Source organism: Heteronotia binoei, chromosome 10 (assembly GCF_032191835.1).
Source record: "Heteronotia binoei isolate CCM8104 ecotype False Entrance Well chromosome 10, APGP_CSIRO_Hbin_v1, whole genome shotgun sequence".
Classification (NCBI taxonomy): domain Eukaryota; kingdom Metazoa; phylum Chordata; class Lepidosauria; order Squamata; family Gekkonidae; genus Heteronotia; species Heteronotia binoei.
Window position 1 is genome coordinate 95,922,691 of NC_083232.1, and position 24,756 is coordinate 95,947,446.

The window sequence follows — 24,756 nt, forward strand, 5'->3', positions numbered from 1 at the left end:
GCTCCTCCCCAGCACTGTCTATCAGTCTATCTACTACACGCGTAATGTCCGCTACCTTCGCACCAGGCAGGCAAGTCACCATACGGTCAGTACGCGGTTTCGCCACCCAGCTGTCTACTTGCCTAATGATCGAATCACCAACTACCAATACCCCCCCTCTCCCCCTGCTCAGGGATGGTTCCTTGGCGCGAAAGGATTCCCGCTCACCAACCGAAGAAGAGGTCCCTTCTGAGGGCGCATTCCCCTTATCCTCAGCACGGTGCCCTGTTCCCTCTCGACCCTCACGCTCTCTGGCAGCTACGGGGCTGCTACGTTCAGAGCGGGGCTCATCTAATACGCCCCCGAGAGTCTTCCCCAAGTGCCTAACTGACCGTCTCTGCTTCTCCAGGGCAGTCACCTCGGCCTCAAGGGTACGAACTCGTTCCCTGAGGACCAGGAGCTCCTTGCATCGAGCACACACCCAAGACTTCTGTCCTTTGGGCAGATAGTCATACATGTGACACTCAGTGCAAAACACTGGAAAGCCCCCAACCCCCTGCTGGCATTCTATCTTCATTGTATATATATATATTAAAATATACAGTCCTCTTTAAATGCTGTTTAAGTGGCTCCCCTTCTGGCGGGTCAACTTACCTAAACTTACCTTATTGGGAACTTACCTTATTTGGAGACAAGGAAGCCAGGGATCTGGGTTCCTGCTCCTTAGGGAGCCCCTAGGCGAAGAGCCACAGGCCAAGAGCCCTTTAGCTCTCGCCCTTCGGCTCGCGCCAAAGGCTCGCGCCTTTGGCAAGGCGCAGCTTAAAATGCAAAGAGGTGGAGCAGAGGCACTCCTCAGCAATCACTCTCAATCAGCAGCAATCACTCTCAATCTCTTTCACCCTTAAGGCAGTCAACCAAACAAAGAGCAGTTCCCCAGCTATCACACCTTAGAATTTTAGGCAGCCCCACAAACCTTAGAATGTAGTCCTTCAAAACTCAGAAATTCTCAGCAATTTCTCCAGCTGTCTCAGCTATCAGAGCTGCTCTGCTCTGCTCCTCCCAGACCTCTGTGAGATGTGCTCAGCCTTTGGCAAGGCGCAGCTTAAAATGCAAAGAGGTGGAGCAGAGGCACTCCTCAGCAATCACTCTCAATCAGCAGCAATCACTCTCAATCTCTTTCACCCTTAAGGCAGTCAACCAAACAAAGAGCAGTCAACCAAACAAAGAGCAGTTCCCCAGCTATCACACCTTAGAATTTTAGGCAGCCCCACAAACCTTAGAATGTAGTCCTTCAAAACTCAGAAATTCTCAGCAATTTCTCCAGCTGTCTCAGCTATCAGAGCTGCTCTGCTCTGCTCCTCCCAGACCTCTGGTCTATGGTCAATTTGATTTCTACCACAGAGTTTTGCCCGAATACCAGAGTGTCATCATGACGTTGCTGACATGATGATATCACTTCCAGGTCATGTCAGAAGGAACACAGGCATGCCACTGCAACATCTCCAGCGCCAGCCAGCTGATGAGCAGTGGAGTGGTAGGGCTTGGGGCTGGGGAACCCCACCTCCATGGGGCGGTGGGGGGGGGCTAGCAAGTGGCAACCCTACCCTGTTTACTCCTGATCAAAGTACTTTGCGTTTATCTGCTATTCAAAGATAATCAAGAAAAACATTTTTCTTTCTACTGCTTCACTTGCGACCCACGGCATTCATTGCTGCAGGCAAATGGCCCAATCGTTTCTGTGAATGTCTGCTAGAGTCTTTTAATGGCGCGTTTTGCACCAGCGCAAGCAGGAAATCAGAGACGGGAGGCTCGTTACCAGACACGACAGCGAGTTGCCCATTAAAAAATGGCAGGGCATGTTCATTTAAAGGCTAAGAATGAATAATTACACAGTTCATGTACCCTGTTCTTTCACAAGCAACGAGCACATTTCATTGTATCCAGGTGTATTTCTGGGAAACTGAAATCTGCAACCGACGTGGCAGAGAAACAGAACATTACCTGTCAACAGCGTCCGCAGTTCAGTAATATGCTTCTTCTTAAAAAGCTGCTTGTAGGGGGGGGGGGGGGATGTATCTTTGTATTTATAAAGCAAGGCAAGGAATATTTGATTTTACAGTGCTTTATCCGTAAACTTGTTCTTCGAGAAAAGGTCAAATGGAGCTTCTCTAGAAGACTGCTTTAATTATGCATCTCATCTCCATTTGCAGAGCAGTCTGTGTTTGGATTTTCTTGCAAGAGAACAAACTAGCCCCTCTGTGGAGCCAAGCTGCCCTTGAAAATATTGGCCCAGCCTACAGGAATTTACATGGAGGCTTTCCTTATGAAGAAATGCAGAGAACTCCACATTCTTACAACGTACAAACATGAAACCATCCAGGGCTTTTTTTTTTGTAGCAGGAACTCCTTTGCATATTTGGCCACACACCCCTGAGGTAGCCATTCCTTCAAGAGCTTTCAGTAGGCCCTGTACGAAGAGCCCAGTGAGCTCTTGGAGGATTGGCTACATCGGGGTGGGGGTGGCCTAAGATGCAAAGGAGTTCTTGCTACAAAAAAAAGAGAAAGCCCCGAAAGAAACCACCAACCTTGCCATTTCTTCAAAATGCAGGATGAGATGCTTTTTAAAAAGAACACGTTCAGGATGAGATCTACTCCTTCGAGTCAGACCACTGGGTGGCCTCCCATGGCATTGCATGCTGGGACATGCTGGGCTACACGTGGGCTAAACCGGACGGCCCAGACTAGCTTGATCTCATCGGAGCTTGGAAGCTGAGCAGGGTCAGCCCGGGTTAGTACTGGGATGGGAGGAAGTGTAGGGATGCTACTCAGAAGCAGGCAACGGCCAACCACCTCTGTTCATCTCTTGCCTTGAAAACCCTACAGGGTTGTGATAAGTCAGAAGAGTTGTTGTTCAGTCGCACAGTTAGGGTTGCCAAGTCCAACTCAAGAAATATCTGGGGACTTTGGGGGTGGAGCCAGGAGACTTTGGGGGTGGAGCCAGGAGACACTGGGGGCAGAGCCAGGAGCAAGGGTGTGACAAGCATAATTGAATTCCAAGGGAGTTCTGGCCATCACATTTAAAGGGACAGCACACCTTTTTAAATGTCTTCCTTCCATAGGAAATAATGGAGGATAGGGGCACTTGGGGCTCATAGAATTGGACCCCCTGGTCCAATGGTTTTGAAACTTGGGGGTTATTTTGGGGAGAGGCACTAGATGCTATACTGAAAAGTTGATGCCTCTACCTCAAAAAACAGCCCCCCCAGAGCCCCCGATACATCCAGATCGATTCCCCATTATACCCTATGAGAATCGATCTCCACATAGGGCATAATGAAGTGCCCAGCAGACATCTCCCTCTCCCCCCTCCCTCCGTTTCTGGTGACTCTAAAGCAAGGGGTTGGCATCTCTACTCACGAGTTGCTGCCAACTTCTTCAAAGTAACACAGACACACCAGCCCAAGAGGAAGCCTTTCAATCGGAAACTGAAGCCATCGGAGGTGGAAAGTCACATGGTGGCTGTGGAGGTGGGGCTTCCCCTGCCGGCCAGCTGACTGGGGGCGGGAAGGAGCCTGGGAAAGCGGGAGAACCCCTGTTGGGACCTGGGGATTGGCAAGCCTACACACAGTCGAGTCCGACCCTTTGCGATCCCGTGGATCAAGTCACACCAGGCCCTCCTGTCTTCCACCAGCTTCTGAAGTCTGCTCAAATTCATGTTAGTTACATCAGTAACACTGTCCAGCCATCTCATCTTTTGCTGTCCCCTTCTTCTTTTGCCTTCCGTCTTTCCCAGCATCAGGATCTTCTCCAGTGAGTGCTCCCTTCTCATTTGGTGGCCAAAGTATTTCAGCTTCAGCATCTGACCTTTCAGGGTTGATTTTTCTTAGGACTGACTGATTTGATCTTCTTGCAATCCAAGGACTCCCAAGAGTCTTCTCCAGCACCACATCTCAAAAGCATCTATTCTTCTGCGCTCGGCCTTCCTTATGGTCCAGCTCTCACAGCCATACATTACTACTGGGAATACAATCGCTTTGACTATATGGACTTTTGCTGGCAGGGTGATGTCTCTGCTTTTTATTATACTGCCCAGTTTCGCCATAGCTGTCCTCCCAAGGAGCAAACGTCTTTTGATTTCATGGCCACAGTCGCCATCTGCAGTGATCTTGGATCCCAGAATTGTGAAGTCTGTCACTACTTCCACGTCTTCCCTTTCTATTTGCTAAGGTGTGATGGGGCCGGATGCCATGATCTTAGTGTGGTTTTTTTTATTTAAACACAATTTTATTTGGTAATATATGGTAATTATATCCAGTTCTAATAAAATATTAACGCTTACTACCTCCCCCATACATTATACTTTCCCCTCCTCCCCTCCCCCCAAATCTTGACTTCCGCCGGTGTCAGTTACCTAAACTTCTAATATCAAAAGGTATCTTTAACTTTAAAAGAATCTTAATAATAAGAAATAAAAAGAATATATATATATATATATATAATTTTGCAAAGAAGTTAAAAAACACCATTTCTTATTCTTTATAAAGTCCCACCCAGTTGTTATAATTCATCTTCTTTCTTCTTCTGAAAACCTAAGTGGTATTCTCAAAAATCACCCAGTGTCCTTTTATTTTCCATTCTTTTTCTATGTACTTTCTAAATTTATCCCAATCCCTAACTCATAGTCTCTCAAGATTCTTGACAGTTTGTCCATTCACTCCATGACATAACTTTTACAATCCAGTCCCATTTTTCTGGTATTTTATCTTGCTTCCATAACCGTATAAAATGTCCTAGCAGCTGAAAGCAAGTACCAAATAACAGTTCTATCCTCTTTTGGAAATTTCTCAATTTGTAATCCCAATAGGAAAGTCTCTGGAGTTCTCTTAAATTCATATCTAGAAATTTCTTGTTGTATCATTTGCCAAAACTGTTCCGCTCTTTCACAAGTCCACCACATATGGTAGAAAGAACCTTCATGCTCTTTACATTTCCAACATCTATCTGGCATCTTATTGTTCATTTTTGCTAGCTTTTTAGGAGTCATATACCACCTGTACATCATTTTATAACAGTTTTCTTTGATACTATAACATGTCGAAATTTTCATAGAGTTCTTCTACAAATATTCCCATGTTTCCATCTGTATTTCTTTATTAACATTAATTGCCCATTTTATCATTTGAGATTTTACTACTTCATCTTCAGTAGACCATTTCAGTAATAGTTTATATAGTTTTGAAATCAACTTTTCATTGTCTCCAAGCAGAACTTTTCCCAATTCGATTTGGTGGCTTCTGGTTTCCGGGTGATGAATGAAGGCGGCTGCCGCCGAAGCTCCAAAAACGCTAAGTTGTTTTATTAGCCTTTTAAACAGCATTGCTTTTTTTTTTTCTGTTCCTTCAGGCTGTCAATTGTTTGAAGCAGCTTAACAGCAACATAGTCAAGTCTTCCTGGCTGACTTTTATCTCCTTGTTTTATAAATAGCTGATTGCTAGGTATTTACTGGCTCGTTTCCCAGCTGATGTTTTCAGAGGAATAGTATGTAATAGCTTGCAACTTGAGAAGTTGCTAACTTTTGCCCTGGCTGAAAGAGACTGTGTTTGGTGATGCAACCCTGCGGTTTAATATCAGCCTGAGCCAAGGAAGTAAAGCAGTTACTTTTTGCTATTACATTTTGAGACTAATATGGGTGTGTCCAAGTGTAGAAGAGACCAAGAGGAACCTTTATTATCTCCTCCCAAGCAAAAGAGAATTGGAGACTTTTACTCTGCACAGATTCCAACCTCTAATCGTTTTGAGATTCTGGCTGACTACAATGATGATTTAAATAAACCAGCTTTAAATGAATCCGCCTTAACCAAACAAGTTGGTGATTCTCACCCAATAATTAATAACAGTAGTAAGCCGGATGGGGCAGTGCTGAGTCCTCTAAGCAGCACTGAGTGCAACAATTCTAATGACCCTTCTGATTTGATCAGCCTTGTTGCTATAACAGTAGAGCACATCTATAACCAACTAAAACTGCTGCATAGCAAAATTGATCATGCCAGTAAGCAGCTCTCTTACTTTGGAAAGAGTCTCCAGGAACTGGGAGAGATGGAATCTCCAAAAAGCCCTCCAAAAAGCTATCCCAAGACTGCCTTTCCAAAGCAAGTAACAAAGTCAACAATAGGTTACAAATTAAAGTCTTCATCCGATGAGCGAGAGCAACTTTATAAACTTATCCTCACCCCAAACAAAATCTGTTTAACAATCTGCAGCTACAAGGGGAGGAGCCCTTTGTGGAACTCTATGCAACTATCCAAAAGACGTCTAAGATATTATTCCCAGGGGAAACGGCTTGGATTGATCTACATGAGATAGAATTCTTTGATGCTTGTTCCCAGTCACAGAGGGGTGCTTTTATCATTTAGGTCAGTGCAGATTCCTCAGCTTTTGTTGCGATCTAAAAAATATCTCTCATCCAAAGGAATCTTCCCTACGCACATCTTTAAGAATGAAATCATTCTACCCCTTATTCATCAAAAGAAATATCTAGACCTACAGGATAACTCTCTAACAGTTGCAGATAGATCAGGTGACATATTGAATGTGAATACTTCATCCACCACAGCAAATTTGTCACCTCAATCTTACCCTCTTAATGAATCTATGGAGGTTGTTTCTGCAACCAACATCTTGGAAGACAATATTAGAGATCAGTTCCAATCCCTCCAGACTTATGATCAACAAGACATTTTAAAAAGACTAGACTTGTTGAAAGAAAGCCTCTTATTGAAGCAGAGTGGGCAGCAAAAGAGCTCTCCTGGGACTTCTTCTATTGAGTTGAGAGAGCTTCAAGATGTGCCTTTGATCGACTTAGATCAACAAGATCCTCCTCACTCTTCAATTTCCACTTGCCCTCCTTTAACAAACTAGAAAGTGGATAATACGATATCTACTCTTCCATCTGAGATTTCACTAACCACTTACCCCCAACCTGAAATTAGGCAGCCTTCGGAAAGGCTGGTCGTTGCTGAAATCCATCCAGCGCCCACCACGTCTATGGACAATTCCATCAATCCTAAGGATAATTTCATCTGGCCAAGCCTTTGTGAACTTAGCAAAAATATTTCTAGGGGCCTCGAAAACAAAGGTATGATTTTTGTTTCTCCCTGCTTGCCAAACCAATTTTCCCAAGATGACTGACTGAGATCCTCTTCAGTGTCGTCAATTCCAAATATTTCTCCATTATCGGATATTAAGATCATTTCGTGGAATGTGGCTGGGTAGTGGAATAAATCCAAAGACGCAGAATTTATCAGTTACCTTAAGAACTTTGATGTCATCTTACTCCAAGATACTTGGTCTCAAAGTCCGATTCATCTTGAAGGTTACAAGTCCTATTCGCTCCCAGCCTTTAGAACCAACTCAAGAGGCCATTTTCAAATGGGTTTGTCTATATTTGTGTCTCTTCTTCATAATTCTATAGGCATCCCCCTGCAGGCTGGAAGCGTTATGGAACAAGCTATCAAGCTTGTTTATGGGAATCTTTCTATGATTTTGGTAAACATATATATCCCTCCTGCCCTAGATAAATCGGCCCTTTTACATCATTGGGAACGTTTGAATGTAATTGTGAGTGAATTGGAAACCAAATTTCCCTCCTCTGAAATAATAATAGGAGATTTTAATGCAAGAGTGGGCAATGATGATAAAATCTTTTTTTAAGGCCCTTAACCTCAATCTAGATGATATTTTACCACCTTTTTTTTCCTATAGGAGGCAATATAAAGATAGCTATTCAAATTTGGCAGGCTTTTGCTTTGCCAAATTTTGTATCTAATACAACAGGATCTGGCTAAATGGCTTGGAAAGGTTTTCTCATTCGGGGGATTTTACATTCATTTCTAAGAGAGGTTGCAGTATTATTGATTATATTACTGTCCCTTTCTCACTAGAATTTTATATAAAAGATTTATGTATAGGTGATCTCATTATCAGCGATCACCTTCCACTTATTTTGACCCTTCATACAGAGTCTTCCCCAGACTTTTCCCTTAATCCCTCTATACACTTGACAGAGTCTACGTCCTTACCAAAAATCTGCTGGAATAGTCAGACTAAACAAGCAGCTCAGTTACTTTTAAATTCTCATTCCCTTTTGAATCTTAGAAGGGTTTTAACCACTGCAACGAATTCTTCAGTGCTAATAACAGCGTATGATTCCCTAGTATCTAACATTCTTAGTTCACTAAATGTTAAACCTAAAAATGTAAAAAAGGAAAGAAACATAAAATCTCTGCAGCCCTGGTTTGATAGAGAATGTAGAGCCGTTAAAACCCTGTTGCGCAACACCTACAGATGTTACCGCGACTCTGGGGCTTTGTCTTTACCATCAGAGTACTTTGATCTTAAAAATCAGCTGTCCCAGGTTATTATAAACAAAAAGAATGATTATGCTAAACTTCAATGGGAGGAGCTATACCAGGCCATAATCTTAAAGAACTCTAAAAAATTCTGGTCTATTGTATCAGGTGCTCATAAAGCTGATGCCCCTTCTATGTCTGCTATTTCCCCCAATGTCTGGTACCAATATTTCTTCTCTATGTTCTCCCAAAGTAAACTATACACTTCTAGACCTTCCGAACTTTCTCAGGTAGATCTTCCAGAGTGGCCCTCTGTGACCTCTGATGAAGTTAAAGATCTAATTTTGCAATTGAAATCAGGTAAAGCTGCAGGACCAGATGTTATTTCCTCTGAAATCCTAAAGTTAGATCCAGATTGGTGGGCTACTCTGCTCGCATTTAATTTGGCTAAACTTGACTCATATATATTTTACTTATTTTATGTATATTAGCTCCCTACATACTCTATTATCTAGGATTTTATATTATTTATATTGCTATTTTACTGCTAAATCTGTTTTATGCCAATAAAGGCTTGCTGTTGCAATTTGATTTGCTCTTTTCTTATTCCTTCACTTTTAAGTGGCTATCATGTGGTCACTTTCCACCAAGTTCTTAATTTGTTGGATTTGAAACCAATCATATTTGTTACTTAATTCTTCCATCTTTAATTCGATTTTACCACCTTGGATTTGACCACATGATAGCCACTTTCCTTCACCTTCACATATATTTTTATTACTTCCGTTGGCACTATCCACAACGGCTTTCTCTCATCTCCATATTTTTTATATTTTATCCACATATTTAACAGATTTCTTCTTATATAATGGTGTGAGAAGAAGCTGTCCATTTTACTTTTACCATAATACATATATGCGTGGCACCCAAATTTGTTTCCATGTCCTTCTAATGCTAAAAGTTTTTTATTTAACAACATTATCCATTCTTTTATCACACCAAGCACACCGCCTCATGATATAGTTTTAAATCTGGTAGTTGAAATCCACTACCTCTTTCTTTAGCATCTGTTAACACTTTCATTTTAATTCTTGGTTTCTTCCCAGCCCACACAAATTCCAAAATCTTCCTTTGCCATTTACTAAATTGTTTATTGTCCTTCACAATCGGAATAGTTTGAAACAAGTACATTATTCTCGGTAAAATATTCATTTTTATTGTAGCTATTCTTCCCAATAACGACAAATTGAGTCTATTCCATTTTAATATATTTTCTTCCACTTTGTGCCATAACTTTTCATAATTATTTTTATACAAGTCAATATTTTTCATGGTAATTTCCACACCTAGATATTTTACTTTAGACGTAACTTCATGCTCCATTGAGCTCTGTAATTCTTTCTGTTTTTCAATTCTCATATTTTTACACAAAATTTTTGATTTCTAGTTATATAAAATCCAGCCAATTCTCCATATTCTTGTATTTTACTCAAGAGCAGTGGCGTTATTTAATGGGTTTTCATTTATGAACACAACATCATCAGCAAATGCTCTATATTTATAGGAAAATCCCTTCAATTTCAGTCCCTCTATCTCTTTATCTTCCTGTATTTGCATCAGCAAAATTTCTAAAGTCATTATAAACAACAACGGAGATAGAGGGCAACCTTGTCTTGTTCCTTTGCTGATCATCATATACTCCGTTAAATCTGTATTAATACAAAGTCTTGCCCATTTTTCAGTATATATTGCTCTCACCATTCTAATAAAATTCTCTCCCAATCTCAATTTTTCCATCACCGCAAACATAAAGTCCCAATTTAAATTATCAAAAGCTTTCTCTGCATCTGCAAAGAATAGTGCCACTTCTTTTTCAGGATGTCTTTCATAAGATTCTACAATATTTACAACAGTTATAATATTATCTCTTATTTGTCTCCTTGGAAGAAATCCTGCTTGCTCTTCTTTAATAAACTTCATCAAAAATTGTTTAAGTCTTTCTGCTAGTATTCTCATATATATTTTATAATCCACATTTAACAATGAAATTGGTCTATAATTTTTTACATCAGTGACATTTCTATCTTCCTTTGGAATCAAAGAAATTACCGCTTCTTTCCACGTATTCGGTACTTTCCCCTCCATTCTTATAATATTCATCAATTTATGCAGTTTGGGTGTTAACCCTTCTCTGAGGACTTTATAAAATTTTGCTGTAAATCCACCTGGACCAGGTGCTTTCCCCATTTTTATTACATTTATTGCTGCTTCAATTTCCATTTTTTCTATTGGATCATTTAAAACTTTTTCCATGTTTTCTGTCAGTGGAGTCACATTAATTCTTTGCAAATATACCTTCAACTTCTCTTTACTTATTTTCGATTTTTTAAACAATTTGGCGTAGTATTTAAAAAAATTCCCTTTTTATTCCTTCTTGATCTACAATTTCTTTTCCACCAACCTTTATTTTGTTTATAATTTTAACGTCTCTTTTCTTTTTTTTCAACTGCCAAGCCAAATATTTACCAGGTTTATTTGCTCCTTCAAAAGATTTCTGTTGCAGTCTTTTCAAGTTCCACTCTACTTCTTTGTTTAACAAATGTCCCAATTGTGTCTGTAGCATTGTAATCTCCCTAATAATTTTTTTCTTCCCAGGTCTTTTCCTTAATTCCATTTCCTTTTTCTTTGTTTCATTTTGGATGTCTAACATTTCTTTTTCTTTTTTATCTTTATTATTCAATGTAATTAAAATACCTCTCATCACTGCTTTATATGCTTCCCGTACCGTTAAAAAGTTCATGTCCTCAGTTTTATTTATTTTAAAAAAAGCTTTAGTTTCTTTTTCTAGAGATGTCACTATTTCTTTGTTTTGTAGTAGATCTTCATTTAACCCCCACCTTCTGTTTTTTTTAATCGACTTTGTTGACCACATTAATGGGTTGTAGTCTGCTCTTACTTTAGGAAGAATCTCTATTTTTTAAGTTATAAGTCCTAAGTCTTTTGTACACCATATCATATCAATTCTTGAAAAAGTGTTATGTCTTGCTAAGAAAAAGGTATAGTCCCGTACCTCAGGGTTGAACTTCCTCCATAAATCTTCCAAGTTTTCTTGCTTGACTAATTCAAAAAAAGATTTTGGCAGTTTCCCTTCCTTATTATTTTTTTCTTCCCCGATCTATCCAATGTATTTTTAATTGTACCATTAAAATCTCCCATTATCATAATTTGTTCATATGACACTTGGTCAAGCTGCTGCATTATTTCTTTAAAGAAAGAGTCTTTCGCACCATTTGGTGCATATAGTCCCAGCAGCAGTGGTTTTTTTGCATTTAATGTTACTTCCACTGCTAAATATCTCCCATCATTGTCTTTAAAAATTTATTTTGGCTCCAATTCTTGTTTAATATAAAAAAGTACACCTCTCTTTTTTTGTTTAGCCAATGAATGAAATTCCAAACCCAATTGCTTATTCCATAAAAATGTATAGTCCAATTGTTTAATGTGAACTTCTTATAGAAAAATTATGTTGCATTTTTGTTTTGTAACCCACTGAAATGTTGTTTTTCTTTTTTGAGGTGAATTTAGTCCATTTACATTCCAAGATAATAATTTGTAATCCATTATGTTTTCTTCTTTAAGCTGTGTCACCAAATTCTTTATGTTCTTCCAAAAATCTTCTCAGTTCTTGTACACTTGCAATTGTAATCCTTCTGCCTTGGAGTTCAAAACTCAAACCTTCTGGTAAAATCCATCTATACCTTATATCATTGTCCCGTAGTTTTCCTGTTAATTTTTTATGTCTTTCTATCAGACAGTACTTTTTTTAGCAGCTCTCTCATAATCCTCACTACGCTGCCTTCCACCACAAAGTTCTTTTCAAAGCTTTTGGCTATAATTCTTCCCAACATGTCCCATGTCACAAATTTTACTACTACGTCTCTTGGTAATTTATTCTTCTTGGCATAAAGGGAATTGACTCTATACACATAGTCATATTGGTATTTTGATGTTTCTAAATCATCTTCCAAAAAATCCACAAAAATTTTTATTAAATAGTCCTTCAGATCATGTTCATTTTCAGGTACCCCTCTCAGACGTACCAGGTTTTCCATCAATTTACAGTCCTGCAATACAGCTTTCTCTTGCACACTTTTTAAGGTGGAATCATATTCTTTTACTTTTTTCTCCACCTCATCCACTTTTTTGATGTTATTACAGTTTCATTTTTAAGGTCTTCAGTTTTTTTCTCTAGAGCTACTGTACTAGCTTCAATGTCCTTTTAAATTTATTTCTTGAGCTCCTTCATTCCTTTCATCAGCCTTGCTTCCATAGCCTCTAACTGCTCCTGCATCTTTTCCATTGAGATGGCCCTTGTACGTATTGGCTTGTGATCTGACATTAAAAAAATGCTCGAAAATTTGATCTCAACAAATTGAAAACTATGCATCAGATTTAAAAGAGCAGGACTTGCTCTTTCCAATGAGCCTAAAATCGTTGCTCTAGGGGCCCCCCAAGCCGAGATATTAATATTTCAATTTTTAAAAAAAATCCAAAATGGTGGTCGTGACTTTTCTTACCCCTTTTTTCAAAAAAATTTCTTCCTTTTTAGGCCTCTATAGTTGCTTTCAACAGTACTGTTCAGTAGGATTAACTTTATAATGTCCAAATATACCAGTTCCATCAATTTTCAAAGTCCCAAGCACTTTAAAAAAATATTTTATTTTGCCCTTCTTTTAATGGCCACCGATGTTTTTTTATGGTTTTTCAGTCCTAGAGTAGACTGGCTAACTTGCAATTTGACCTTCTTCCAATGGTTACTTCCTGCTTTTCTTGCCTCCAAGTCCCGTTCTCGCTGGTAGTCAAATCACGTGATGGTACAAAACGTCACTTCCTATGGAATTCTACTGACCAGCAATGCTGTGACGATGGGGGTGTTTTTCAGAAACCGCAAGTATTCAAAACATTCTTGTTTTTTTCACTTTTAAACTCTGTTCTTTAATATTAAATAGTTCCAAATTCACCCCTCCTCCTCTTCTTTATATAAGCATGCTATAGTCTTTTTTGCCACCTTTTAATTATTTTTGTAAATCCTTATTTTAGTCCCGGAGTGAAAGATAAAAATCAATACCTTCTGCAGTGGCTATCCAAGTAGACACCATCCTGATAGTAATCCAGATGTTATTTGTAGTATAAAAGTGCTGGATCCTGGTGAGTTTACGTCAATTTAATGACTCTGGAGACCCTCTGCAGACGATGTAACGCACTCATCGCTGGAGACTCTTCAAAGCTTCAAAGGAGCCCCCTCCGGAGCTCCCTTTCCACAAAAGTAAATCTCCTCCAAGTTTCCCAAGCATGTCTTGGACTATTCTCTGAATGAGAAAAGTAGGTAGTAGGCATTAGATTGCCTTCTCTACCCCCCATACAGAGGTTCCAGCTGCTTCCCTTATGAGAGGCAGTTCAGCTCTCCATTTTCCAGCCCCCGGAAGTCCCCATGATCTTAGTTTTTTTGATGTTGAGTTTCAAGCCTACTTTTGTGCTCTCTTCTTTCACCCTCAACAAGAGGCTCGGAAGAGACACGGCACTTAACAAGCTCAGTCATGTGCCCACGTCTGTTGGTGTGAAATGCTGTCAAGTTGTAGTCTTTCAAAATAACCTATTGCTAATAGCCCTGTATGACCTTTTGAGAATCAAAGCTCCCTCAGTCAGATTCAAGTTTATGAGAGTTTGTGCTCGTTTTCCAATACCTTAGGATCAAAACACAATTTTTTGTTTTTAAAATGGGGGGGGGGGGGGACAACAGCTTTCTAAGAAAGCAGAGCTGGTTTTGAGTTATTCAGTATGCAAAAAGGAAGGGGGTTGAATCTATTAAAAAGAAACATTCTGCTTCATGCTAAGGGGCATTTGCAGGCTCGGGCAGTAGGAGTAACATGACTTCTGCCATTACCTTTTTACTCCACGACATGTATGGAATTTGGCTTGGGAAGGAATACACAGCAGAATACAATTCATCTCTGCTCCTTCATAGGTTTCCCAGAAAGTTTCACGCTTCCATTGTACATAGAAGGAGTTTTGGCAGGTTTCTAAGAGCCAGGTCGAACCTTACCAAGTTCCTGCTCCCTGGTAATCCCGGTTCTCCCGGAGGGCCTGGTGGTCCTTGGGTAGCACCTGCATAAAGAAAACAAAACCAAACCAAATGGCATACATGCCATTTCCTTTAAGGAACAGGAACTGGAGGTGCTGCAGAACAGGGGTCAGGGCCGTAGCCAGCATTTTAAAAGTCAGGGGGCCCCCTTTCCCATCCGCTGTGGGGCTTGCCACTTGTCAGAAGCTTTCTGGGGTAGGGGCAAAAGCTGGAGGCTCTGAAAGTGGCCAAGTCAAGGCAGCCAACCCTAAAGCATTAGAGTCGAGAAGGGACTGTACCTTATGGGCAAGCAGGGGGGTTTCCTTCCACCTCCCTATCCCTTTGCAGCCATCAGCTCCTCCTTCCCCCCCCCTTCCTGGCCCATTCCATATGCCTCCTGCTCTTCCGCCTCCCTCCTCTCCAACGGCTGCTTTTGCTGCTACGCTGCACTGTGCCCTGCTCAGCTCTCCCATGACACGGCCAGCTCAGCCATGGTAAAAAAGGGGGGGGGGAAAGCAAGCTGCACCCTGGAGGGCCCCCTGGAAGTTGGGGGGCCCTGCCTGAAGGTCAGGGAGCAGTGCCCCGACAGGCCTCCCTGTGGCTACAGGCCTGGCAGCGGCCCTCAACATGGTGGCCCACGGGCCCCAGGTGCCCCCCAACATCTTTCCTAGGGTTTTTTTTTAGAAAGCACCAGGCCTTGAATTCAGCAGGAGCTCACAGGAGTGCAGCTCCTGAACCTTTCTGAGGGTTCCCCCTCCTCCTCCCCTCCTACATATCTTCGCCATTGAGGCGCAGCTGCATAACGATCCCTGGATTAGGAGAGCTGCCAGCCAGCCAGCCAGCCACCAGGAGCTTTGCCACTCCCCCAACAGCCCTCATTAACCCCTGGAGAAGCCTGCACCACCCTTTCTCCACTTCTTATGCAATTTTGGGCAGCGGGTGGCTTGCTGGCCTTCTGAATTGGCGGGGGGGGGGGGGCAGCCCAGGAGAGCTCCGGGCGAGCGAGGCCTGCTTGGGCTGGCAGGATCTCTAGCGAGCCCAAGCTGGCCTTGCTCGCCTGGGGCTCTCTTTTTTTGCGATGGGTTGCTTTTGGCTAGTGGTGGGGGGCATATGCTAATGAGTTATGCTAATGAACTCCACCACCTATTTTTCTACAAAATGACCCCTGGAAAACACGTAGGGCCAGGTGGGGTTTTTGTCCAATAGTGTTTCTGATTGGCCAGCAGAGATCTGACTGGCTCTGCAGATCGAAAGGTGTTCTGCTAAACACAGCTTTTGTTTGAAATGTTGGAGGCTTGCTATGAGAACTCTGCATGACTTCACTCCCTGACATTTTGAGGCTGACACTGCTTCTTGCAGCAGCCATTTTGTCATTATGCTCACCGCCTTGTGTTAGAATCTCAAAGGTGCTCAAAAAGGTTGGGGACCCCTGCAGCAGAAGATGCAACCTCTGGGAATGTTCCACCCAAGACACGGCAGTGTTTCCCAACTGCTCATCCAGTTCAAAATGTGTGCTCCATTCCTTAAACAATTTAATCTAGTTCCTGCAATTTTCTAAACAACTTAATCTACTTTCAGTTCCTGGCCTTGTGCAAGCTGATTTGGATTCACCTTAAAAGCAGAGTGGGCAGTATTGACACCAGAGTTGGTAGGAGAATAACAGCTATGAATGGGTGCAACAGACCAAAAGAAGCATACCTGAACCATAGATTGCGGGGGGGCCTGGGGGGCCAGGAGGTCCAGGTGGTCCTGGAGGTCCAACTGGCCCAAATCCTGGAGGCCCAGGTAGGCCAGGTACACCTGGAGGGCCTCTTGGGCCAACAACTGTATCTCCTTTCGGCCCCTGTCCAAACAGAAAACACACAGGTTTTGTTAAACCAAAATTAAAGCAGCCCAAGGAATCTCATTGAGACATTGCAGAGTCCTCTCCCAACTACAGTCTTTCAGAGTAGGTATTAAGCACCTATATTCATACAGGTCAATGTCATTGAACATGAACATATGAAGCTGCCTTCTACTGAATCAGACCCTCTTGGGTCCATCAAAGTCAGTCTTGTCTACTCAGACTGGCAGTAGCTCTCCAGGGTCTCAAGCTGAGGTTTTTCACGCCTCCTTGCCTGGACCCTTTTTAGTTGGAGATGCTGGGGATTGAACCTGGGACCTTCTGCTTCACAAGCAGATGCTCCCCCACTGAGCCACCGTCTCTCCCCTAAAATATCATATATATGAACATATGAAGCTGCCTTCTACTGGATCAGTCTTGTCTACCGGGGCCAGCAGCGGCTCTCCAGGGTCTCAAGCTGAGGTTTTTCACGCCTCCTTGCCTGGACCCTTTTTTTGTTGGAGATGCCGGGGATTGAACCTGGGACCTTCTGTTTACCAAGCAGATGCTCTACCACTAAGCCACCGTCCCTCCCCTTAGAAGACATTCAAAATGTTTGGTGGGCACATGCATATGAACATGAACATATGAAGCTGCCTTATACTGAATCAGACCTTCGTGGGTCTATCAAAGTCAGTCTTTTCTACTCAGACTGGCAGCGGCTCTCCAGGGTCTCAAGTTGAGGCTTTTCACGCCTACTTGCCTGGACCCTTTTTAGCTGATGCCGGGGATTGAACCTGGAACCTTCTGCTTACCAAGCAGATGCTCCACCACTGAGCCACTGTTCTTTTATATGACTCAAATAATTTTTCCCCATAGGTATCCCAGCAAGACAAAGCTTTGATATCTACATAATCTGAAAAGAGTAAGATAAGCAGTAAGGATTGAGAGTTATAAAATGGGTGTGGCCAGGGCTCTCTTTATAGCAGAAATTCCTTTGCCTATTGGGCCACGCACCCCTGATGTAGCCAGTCCTCCTGGAGCTTACAGGGCTCTTCTTACAGGGCCTGCTGTAAGCTCTTGGAGGATTGGCTACATTAAGGAGGTGTGGCCTAATATGCAAAGGCACTCCCTGCTACAAAAAGAGCCCCAGGTGTGGCCATCATGCACACAATTAAGGAGTTTGGAAAGAGGGTCCTATATCAGGATCAAACATTTTCAGACATGTTCTCACTGAGGTCATGAATCTGTATCTGGGCTGGGCCACTATCGCGTCATCTCTTGACTTCATTTATTATTTATTTATTTATTTATTTATTCGGGATTTATATCCCGCCCTTCCCACGAATGGCTCAGGGCGGCTTCCAACAGTTAATCAAACATAAAATTTAAACAATTTCAAGCATAAAACAATTAAATATTTAAACAGTTAAAACCTTAAAACAGAGTAATTCAGTTTCCTGTAAACAGATGGCTGGCCAGTTACATCGAGTTGTTATCCTAGCTAAATAGGATAACTGCCTTCCCCCCTCCCAGTATGGACCCGAAACACCTGACCTTTTCCCCTCTCGGCCATTTTATACTCACAACAACCTTGTAAAGCAGGAGTGTCACCAGGATTTCTGAGGTTGGGGTTTTAAAAAAAAATTCAGGGGGCACTGAATTTTTTTTTTAAAAACCATATGAAAAAAATCCTGGCTATGCCCTTAAGAGGCAGCCTCCCCAAGCCAGGCCTTCCTGCTTTGGCAGTCAGCTCTGAAGCCAGCTGCGAGAAGATGATCTGCCACCAGGGTTCCCTCTAAGCTGAGTTAGTGTGAGCCAGCTCACAGTTTTTTAGCCTCTGGCTCACACATTTTTGTCTTAGCTCAGGAAGGATAACCCCAGAGCAAACAGATTTGTAGAGTAATTCCCCACTTTAATGCTAGTAGCTCACAAAGTAGAATTTCTGCTCACAAGACCCCACAGCTTAGAGGGAGTTTTGCCTGCCACCTCTTGCTCTCCTGTTCTGCTCAGCTTAGGGGGACGCAATCAGGTTATGTGCATGAGCTGTGGGCCAGGGCTTTTTTTGTAGCAGGAACTCCTTTGCATATTAGGCCACACCCCAGTGATGTAGCCAATCCTCCAAGAGCTGCCAGGGCTCATAGTACAGGGCCTACTGTAAGCTCCAGGAGGATTGGCTATATTAGAGGGGTGTGGCCTAATATGCAAAGGAGTTCCTACTACAAAAAAAGCCTTGGCTGTGTCACATCCTTCTCCTTCAAAATTAAAGAGAGAAGATGATGATGAAGAAGAAGATATTGGATTTATATCCCGCCCTCCACTCCGAAGAGTCTCAGAGCGGCTCACAATCTCCTTTACCTTCCTCTCCCACAACAGACAACCTGTGAGGTGGGTGGGGCTGGAGAGGGCTCTCCCAGCAGCTGCCCTTTCAAGGATAACTCCTATGAAAGCTATGGCTGACCCAAGGCCATTCCAGCAGGTGCAAGTGGAGGAGTGGGGAATCAAACCCGGTTCTCCCAGATAAGAGTCCACACACTTAACCACTACACCAAACTGGAGAGGAGGAAGATAGGGCTGCCAAGCCCCTGGTCCGGGTGGTGGTGGGAATTGGGTCGGTGAAGGGAACCTCCCCTGATGTCGCCGGCACGATGATGTCACCTGTGAGTGATGTCATCGTGTCGGCAACATCGCACGCTGGCCACTCTAGGTGTTTCCAGGAAGACTCCATGTTTTCCCCGGACGCTCTAGCAATTTGGGAGGGGGAACTCTATGGTAAAATAGGTACCATAGAGTTTTTCCCTCTCAAAATGCTACAGCGTCCGGGAAAACCATAGAGTTTTCCTGGAAACACCTAGAACGGCCAGCATGTGATGTCAGCAGTGCAATGATGTCACCCACAAGTGATGTAATTGCGCCACGCGTGAAGCGTGTGCAAAACATGTCCCCCGCCAGAGCCTGTGGGGGACTTGGCAATCCTAGAGGAAGAGGATGAGCGCAGGCACACAGGGCACAGAACATGTGGTTGTTCAGGAAACAGAAGCTGGGGAAGGGCTAGGGGCCCGACTGAAATATGGAAATTAATGAATTCTACGTTCAGACATTTGTAATAGAGGAGAAAACCTCACCACAGATCCTGGAATTCCAGGGAGCCCTGGAGGTCCTGACATAAAAAATTCTCCGTTTGGTTCTCCTTTTTCTCCTTTCAGGCCATTTTCTCCACTGTTTCCCTTATCACCCTTGAAACAAAGAGGAGACTTATTAACATCACTGCATCTGACATTAGCTCATACGCACATGCATGACAGAGAAAGAGAGAGGCAGTGTGTATACTATATATGCCAGGGGTGGCCAGACTTGCTTAATGGAAGAGCCACATAGAATAATCATCAGATGTTTGGGAGCCACAAGGGGGGGGGGGAGGGAGGAAAATAGACAGGGGAGGGAGGAGGTGGGAGAGGTGCAAAGAAAGCAACTTTGTCTTTAAATGCATTCTTCAAGCTGCTGGCTGGCGTAGCTTGAAGAGGAAATTTCAAGAGAGAAATGTCTTCTCCAAGCTGGCGGATGTGGCGGTGGGGGCTTTGAGAGCCACACAATATGTGTGAAAGAGCCACGTGTGGCTCTTGAGCCGCAGTCTGGCGACCCCTGATACATGCAGACAGAAGCTGCGCATGTGCTACACTTGCTGAAGATGGTTTGGGGAAATCCCTGGAGATTGAGGGTAGAGACTGGGGAGGGCAAGATTTGGTGAGGGGAGTTTTCTCCCTAGGATCAGCTCTCAAAAGCACACTCTAAAGCTCCGTTATTCTTTCTATGGCTGCAATCGCACATGCTAAATAATGCAGTTTCAATTCACTTTCGATGCACTTTCCAACTGGATTTTACTGTGTGAACTGGCAATATCCAGTTTGAAAGTGCACGGAAAGCAACTGAAGCTGCATTATTTAGCATGTGTGATCTAGGGTTACCAAGTCCCCTCCGGCCTCCGGCGGGGGACTTGCAAGTGACATCATTGCGCTGGTGACATTGTGTGGTAGCCGCTCTAGGAGCTTTCAGGAAATATCTATGGTTTTCCCGAACGCTCTAGCAGTTTGGGAGGGAAACTCTATGGTACCCAAATTGCTTGAGGGTTCAGGAAAACCACAAGAGTTTCCCCAGAAGCTCCTAGAGCAGCCAGCACACAAAGTCGCCGGTGCAATGACATAATAATATAATAATAATAGATTTTATTTCTACCCCGCCCTCCCCGCCTAGGTGGCTCAGGGCGGCTCACAACAACTCACTTGTGAGTGACGTCATCACACCGGTAATGTTGGGAGGGGATTCCCCCATCAGCCCACTGCAGGCTGGCAGGTTGGGGACCTCCAAAGCGGGAGAACCCTCACCCCGCCTGGGAGCTTGGCAACCCCAGTGTGATTGCAGCCTGTGTCTACTGGAACGATCCAAAGTAGAACTACACCCTAGTACGCTCCTTGAAGTCAGGAGGCCTGAACAAGTTTCATTTGGGTTAGGATGTACTGGCAATTCTCTATGGCTCAAGAGTCACAGGTGCAAGACAAAACAGCCATTCTGAGGCTGAACTCTGGCTCGTCCAATCAGGACAAAGAGCTCAGCAGCTGCCAGGGCTTATAATTTGGTTGTATTGTATGTTTTTCTATTGAAATAATTTATATTTTTTTAAAAAAGCAGTTGCCAGGGCTATGGGGAGGCTGGGCTGCGGGCCTACTGCTGCCTGCTGGGTGCTTGCTTCTGGAAGGACAGATCTATCAGTGGATACTAGCCATGGCTGACTAAAGGGGACCTCTGGGTTCAGAAGCAATCAGAATATTAGTGCTAGGAGACAACATTAGGGAAGGCCTTGGCCTCTATGCCCTGTTGTCGGCCCTCCAGAGAACTGGTTGGCTGCTATGAGAGACAAGATGCTAGACTAAGTGAACCACTGGTCTGATCCAGCAGGACTCTCCTTATGTTCTTCCCCTCCATAAAGAACACAAATAGCGGCCCAAGGACCACAAACGAGAGCCCTGCTTTTCCCTTTTTTTGTAGCAGGAACTCCTTTGCATATTAGGCCTCACAACACTGATGTAGCCAATCCTCCTGGAGCTTACAGTAGGCCCTGTAAGAAAAGCCCGGTAAGCTCTTGGAGGATTGGCTACATCAGGGGGGTGTAGCCTAATATGCAAAGGAGTTCCTGCTACAAAGAAAGCCCTGGTTGCCTGAATATCACTTATAATTCCAGGAGATCTCCCATCCCCACCTGGAGGGTGGCAGCCCTACAATCTGGTAGCTTGCCCAGGGGAACAGCTTGCCTGGGCATGAGAAAATACCTGGAACTGGCTCTGGGAATGGAACAAGCCAAGCTAACCTCTGAGCCACCCCTTAGTTGCTTTGTGGATGCACCGTCCCCAGTAGGGTTCCCAATCCCCCCGCTTTAGCGGGAGACTTCTGGGTTCCCAGCTTAATCTCCCGGTCTTCAAAAATTGAGAAGCGGGGGGGGGGGGGGGGTGGAGGGGGGGAGAACATACCTATAGAGCTCCTGTTGTAGAGCACCTGAGCAGTTTGTAAAATCCCTGTCCCTTTAAGGCTGGGCAGGAAGGAGGAAACAGGAAGGGCTTCGGAGAACGGCCCCTCCCTTCTTTGCTTTCGTTTTCTCAGCAGGCACAGTTCTCCGGAAGAAGACCAAGTAAGTATTTGTGTGTGTGTGTGAGAGAGGGAGGGGGATTCCCTGGTATGGAGGCCCTCCCTCCCTTTAGAAAGTGTGTGGGGGGGGAGGGAAATGTCTACTGGGCACTCTATTATTCCCTATGGAGAATGATTCCCATAGGGAATAATAGGGAATTGATCCGTGGGTATTGGGGGCCCTGGGGGGGCTATTTTTTGAGGTAGAGGCACCAGATTTTTAGTATAGCATCTAGTGCCTCTCCCCAAAATACCCCCCAAGTTTCAAAACGATTGGACCAGAGGGTCCAATTCTATGAGCCCCAAAAGATGGTGCCCCTATCCTTAATTATTTCCTATGGAAGAAAGGCATTTGAAAAGGTGTGCTGCCCCTTTAAATGTGATGGCCAGAACTCCCTTGGAGTTCAATTATGCTTGTCACACCCTTGTTCCTGGCTCCACCCCCAGTGTCTCCTGGCTCCACCCCCAAAGTCTCCTGGCTCCGCCCCCAAAGTCCCCAGATTTTTCTTTAATTGGACTTGGCAACCCTAGTCCCCAGTCAAGGTGGCAATCCCGTGAAACATCAGGGCAGCCAATGTTATGCTGAAAATGCATAAATATCAATGAATATTTGCTTCTGTCCACTAGACCGCAATTGCTTCTTTTTACAAAGGGTTAGAAAAAGCGCTCATAACAGACAAAACCCTGGCAGCTTCCAGACAGTATAATTACCTTGAAGTGGCTGAAATATGTTGATGGTAGAGGAGGACCTGGAAAGCAAGGGGGGAAATTATCTGCCATTTCCATTTTTTTTTTTCAAACGTCCGCAGCTATTTTCAAAATTATATCCATGAAAGCCATTCATGACAACAGCCTTGGCCTTTCAACGTGGCAGACCTAATTTTCCTCTTCTCTGTTATAGATCTTTGCTAACACACCTGCTATGTACGGCATCGGCACAGTAGCAGAGATCTGGCCAAAGAGCACTTGAACTCTTCCCAAAGGACCCATTTCACCAGACACAGCTTTTAAAAGTCAACATATTTCTCTGCATTTAAATTCCATTCTTGAGAACCTTCCTATTGTGCTGCCTGCAAAACACGGAACTGGAACAGTCTTCTGGAACGGCCCAGTCAGGAAGGAGTGGAGCTGCCACAAAGAAATATCTTCTCACTCCCAATACACGCAAATGATCCAGTCAGCTAGTAAGGTTGATAATGCCACACAGGTGCCAGCCAACATTTCCTCAGGGCTTTTTTTTTTTGTAGCAGGAACTTCTTTGCATATTAGACCACACACCCTGATATAGCCAATTATCCAAGAGCTTACAGGGCTCTTAGTACAGGGCCTACTGTAAGCGCTTGGAGGATTGGCTACATCAGGGGGGTGTAGCCTAATATGCAAAGACATTCCTGCTACAAAAGAAGCCCTGCAAAGAAGTATCAGAATCCATGTTGTTATATGCTATGTCTTCTGCCACATTTGTTCTAAATTGTATTTCTTCCTTTCCCTTCCCCCTTCCTCACTTCTCCAGGTATTCGCCTACCTGGTAAGATGTACAGTGTCCTTGGAGGGGGTTGAATTGTAACATGAATGTATTACCTAGTACTCCTCCATGTATCATCTGGGAGGAAACAGAGCTGTGACCTTCAAGATAACACATTAGGCCCTTTGAACTATAACTTGCTTTCATTTAGCCTAGAGAATAACTGTTTTTTGACTGTTGATGTTGGATAAGCTAGATAGAGGGGTTGGGAGAGAGGATAGCGGGGTTATTTTAGAACTTTGTGTATTAATATTCTTCATTCCTAGCAATGCCTTTGTGGTGAGAAGGTGTGCACTTGCAACATACCAGTAATAAAGCTTCACCTATCTTGATAGAGAAGAAGTCTACTTGAGTATTACTTTGCAAACCTTACAAGGAGACCAATAGTGTCACAGTCTCCAGTTTTTTTACCAGTACAAACTATTGGTCAGGTCCAGGGCTCTTTTTGTAGCAGGAGCTCCTTTGCATATTAGGCCACACACCCCTGATGTAGCCAATCCTCATGGAGCTTACAGTAGGCCCTGTACTAAGAGCCTTGGAAGCTCTTGGAGGATTGGCTACATCAGGGGGGTGCGGCCTAGTATGCAAAGGAGTTCCTGCTACAAAAAAAGCCCTGGTTAGGTCAAACAAGGCATTTTCAAGCCAAGGCACAGACTGTGGCCAGAATGAAATGGATCTAGAAAATGCATTTTCTCCTGAAGTGCCCTGGAACTGATATGCCAAAAATGGCATGTTTAAAACTAGCTGATGATTTCACATAACAAGGGGATGAAAGGAATTCTGGATACGTCGATGGTGTCGTCAGGAAAGATTTGGATTTCTGGACCATGGCTTATGCTTTCGAGATGGTGGTCTTCTATCAGGAGATGGTTTGCACCTTATGGAAGTAGGGAAAAGGGTGTTTGGTAACAGCCTTGCTAACCTAATAAGGAGGGCTTTAAACTAAATTGTATGGTGGAGCGAGACAATATTTCAAAGCCTCGTATGATGCCACAAACTGGGGATAAGAACATTAAAGATTTGCAGAGTGTGGCGCATACGCTAGGTAATGTTAACTTGCAGGCTTGTACGGAAACCAAACCCTCGGGATGCATAAAACGTGGATTCTGATGTCTCTACACTAATGCACAGAGTATGGGAAACAAGCAGGAGGAACTGGAAGTTCTAATAAAAGAAGGAGACTATTACGTAATAGGCCTTACTGAAACGTGATGGGATGACACTCACAACTGGAATATTAGGATTCAGGGGTACAACTTATTTAAAGGGACAGGCAAATGAGAAT

At 43.5% G+C, this 24,756-nt stretch overlaps 1 protein-coding gene across 1 annotated transcript in view; it reads right to left on the reverse strand.

The window, feature by feature from the left end:
• COL15A1 (collagen type XV alpha 1 chain) overlaps positions 1-24,756 on the reverse strand; it is a 339,567-nt gene that overhangs the window by 22,004 nt on the left and 292,807 nt on the right. Inside the window, exons 33-36 of the mRNA XM_060247740.1 lie at positions 22,658-22,695; positions 19,396-19,506; positions 16,147-16,291; positions 14,431-14,492 (exon numbers count right to left, since the gene is read on the reverse strand). Coding sequence (XP_060103723.1) covers positions 14,431-14,492; positions 16,147-16,291; positions 19,396-19,506; positions 22,658-22,695 — 356 coding nt within the window. The remainder of the gene's footprint in view (positions 1-14,430; positions 14,493-16,146; positions 16,292-19,395; positions 19,507-22,657; positions 22,696-24,756) is intronic.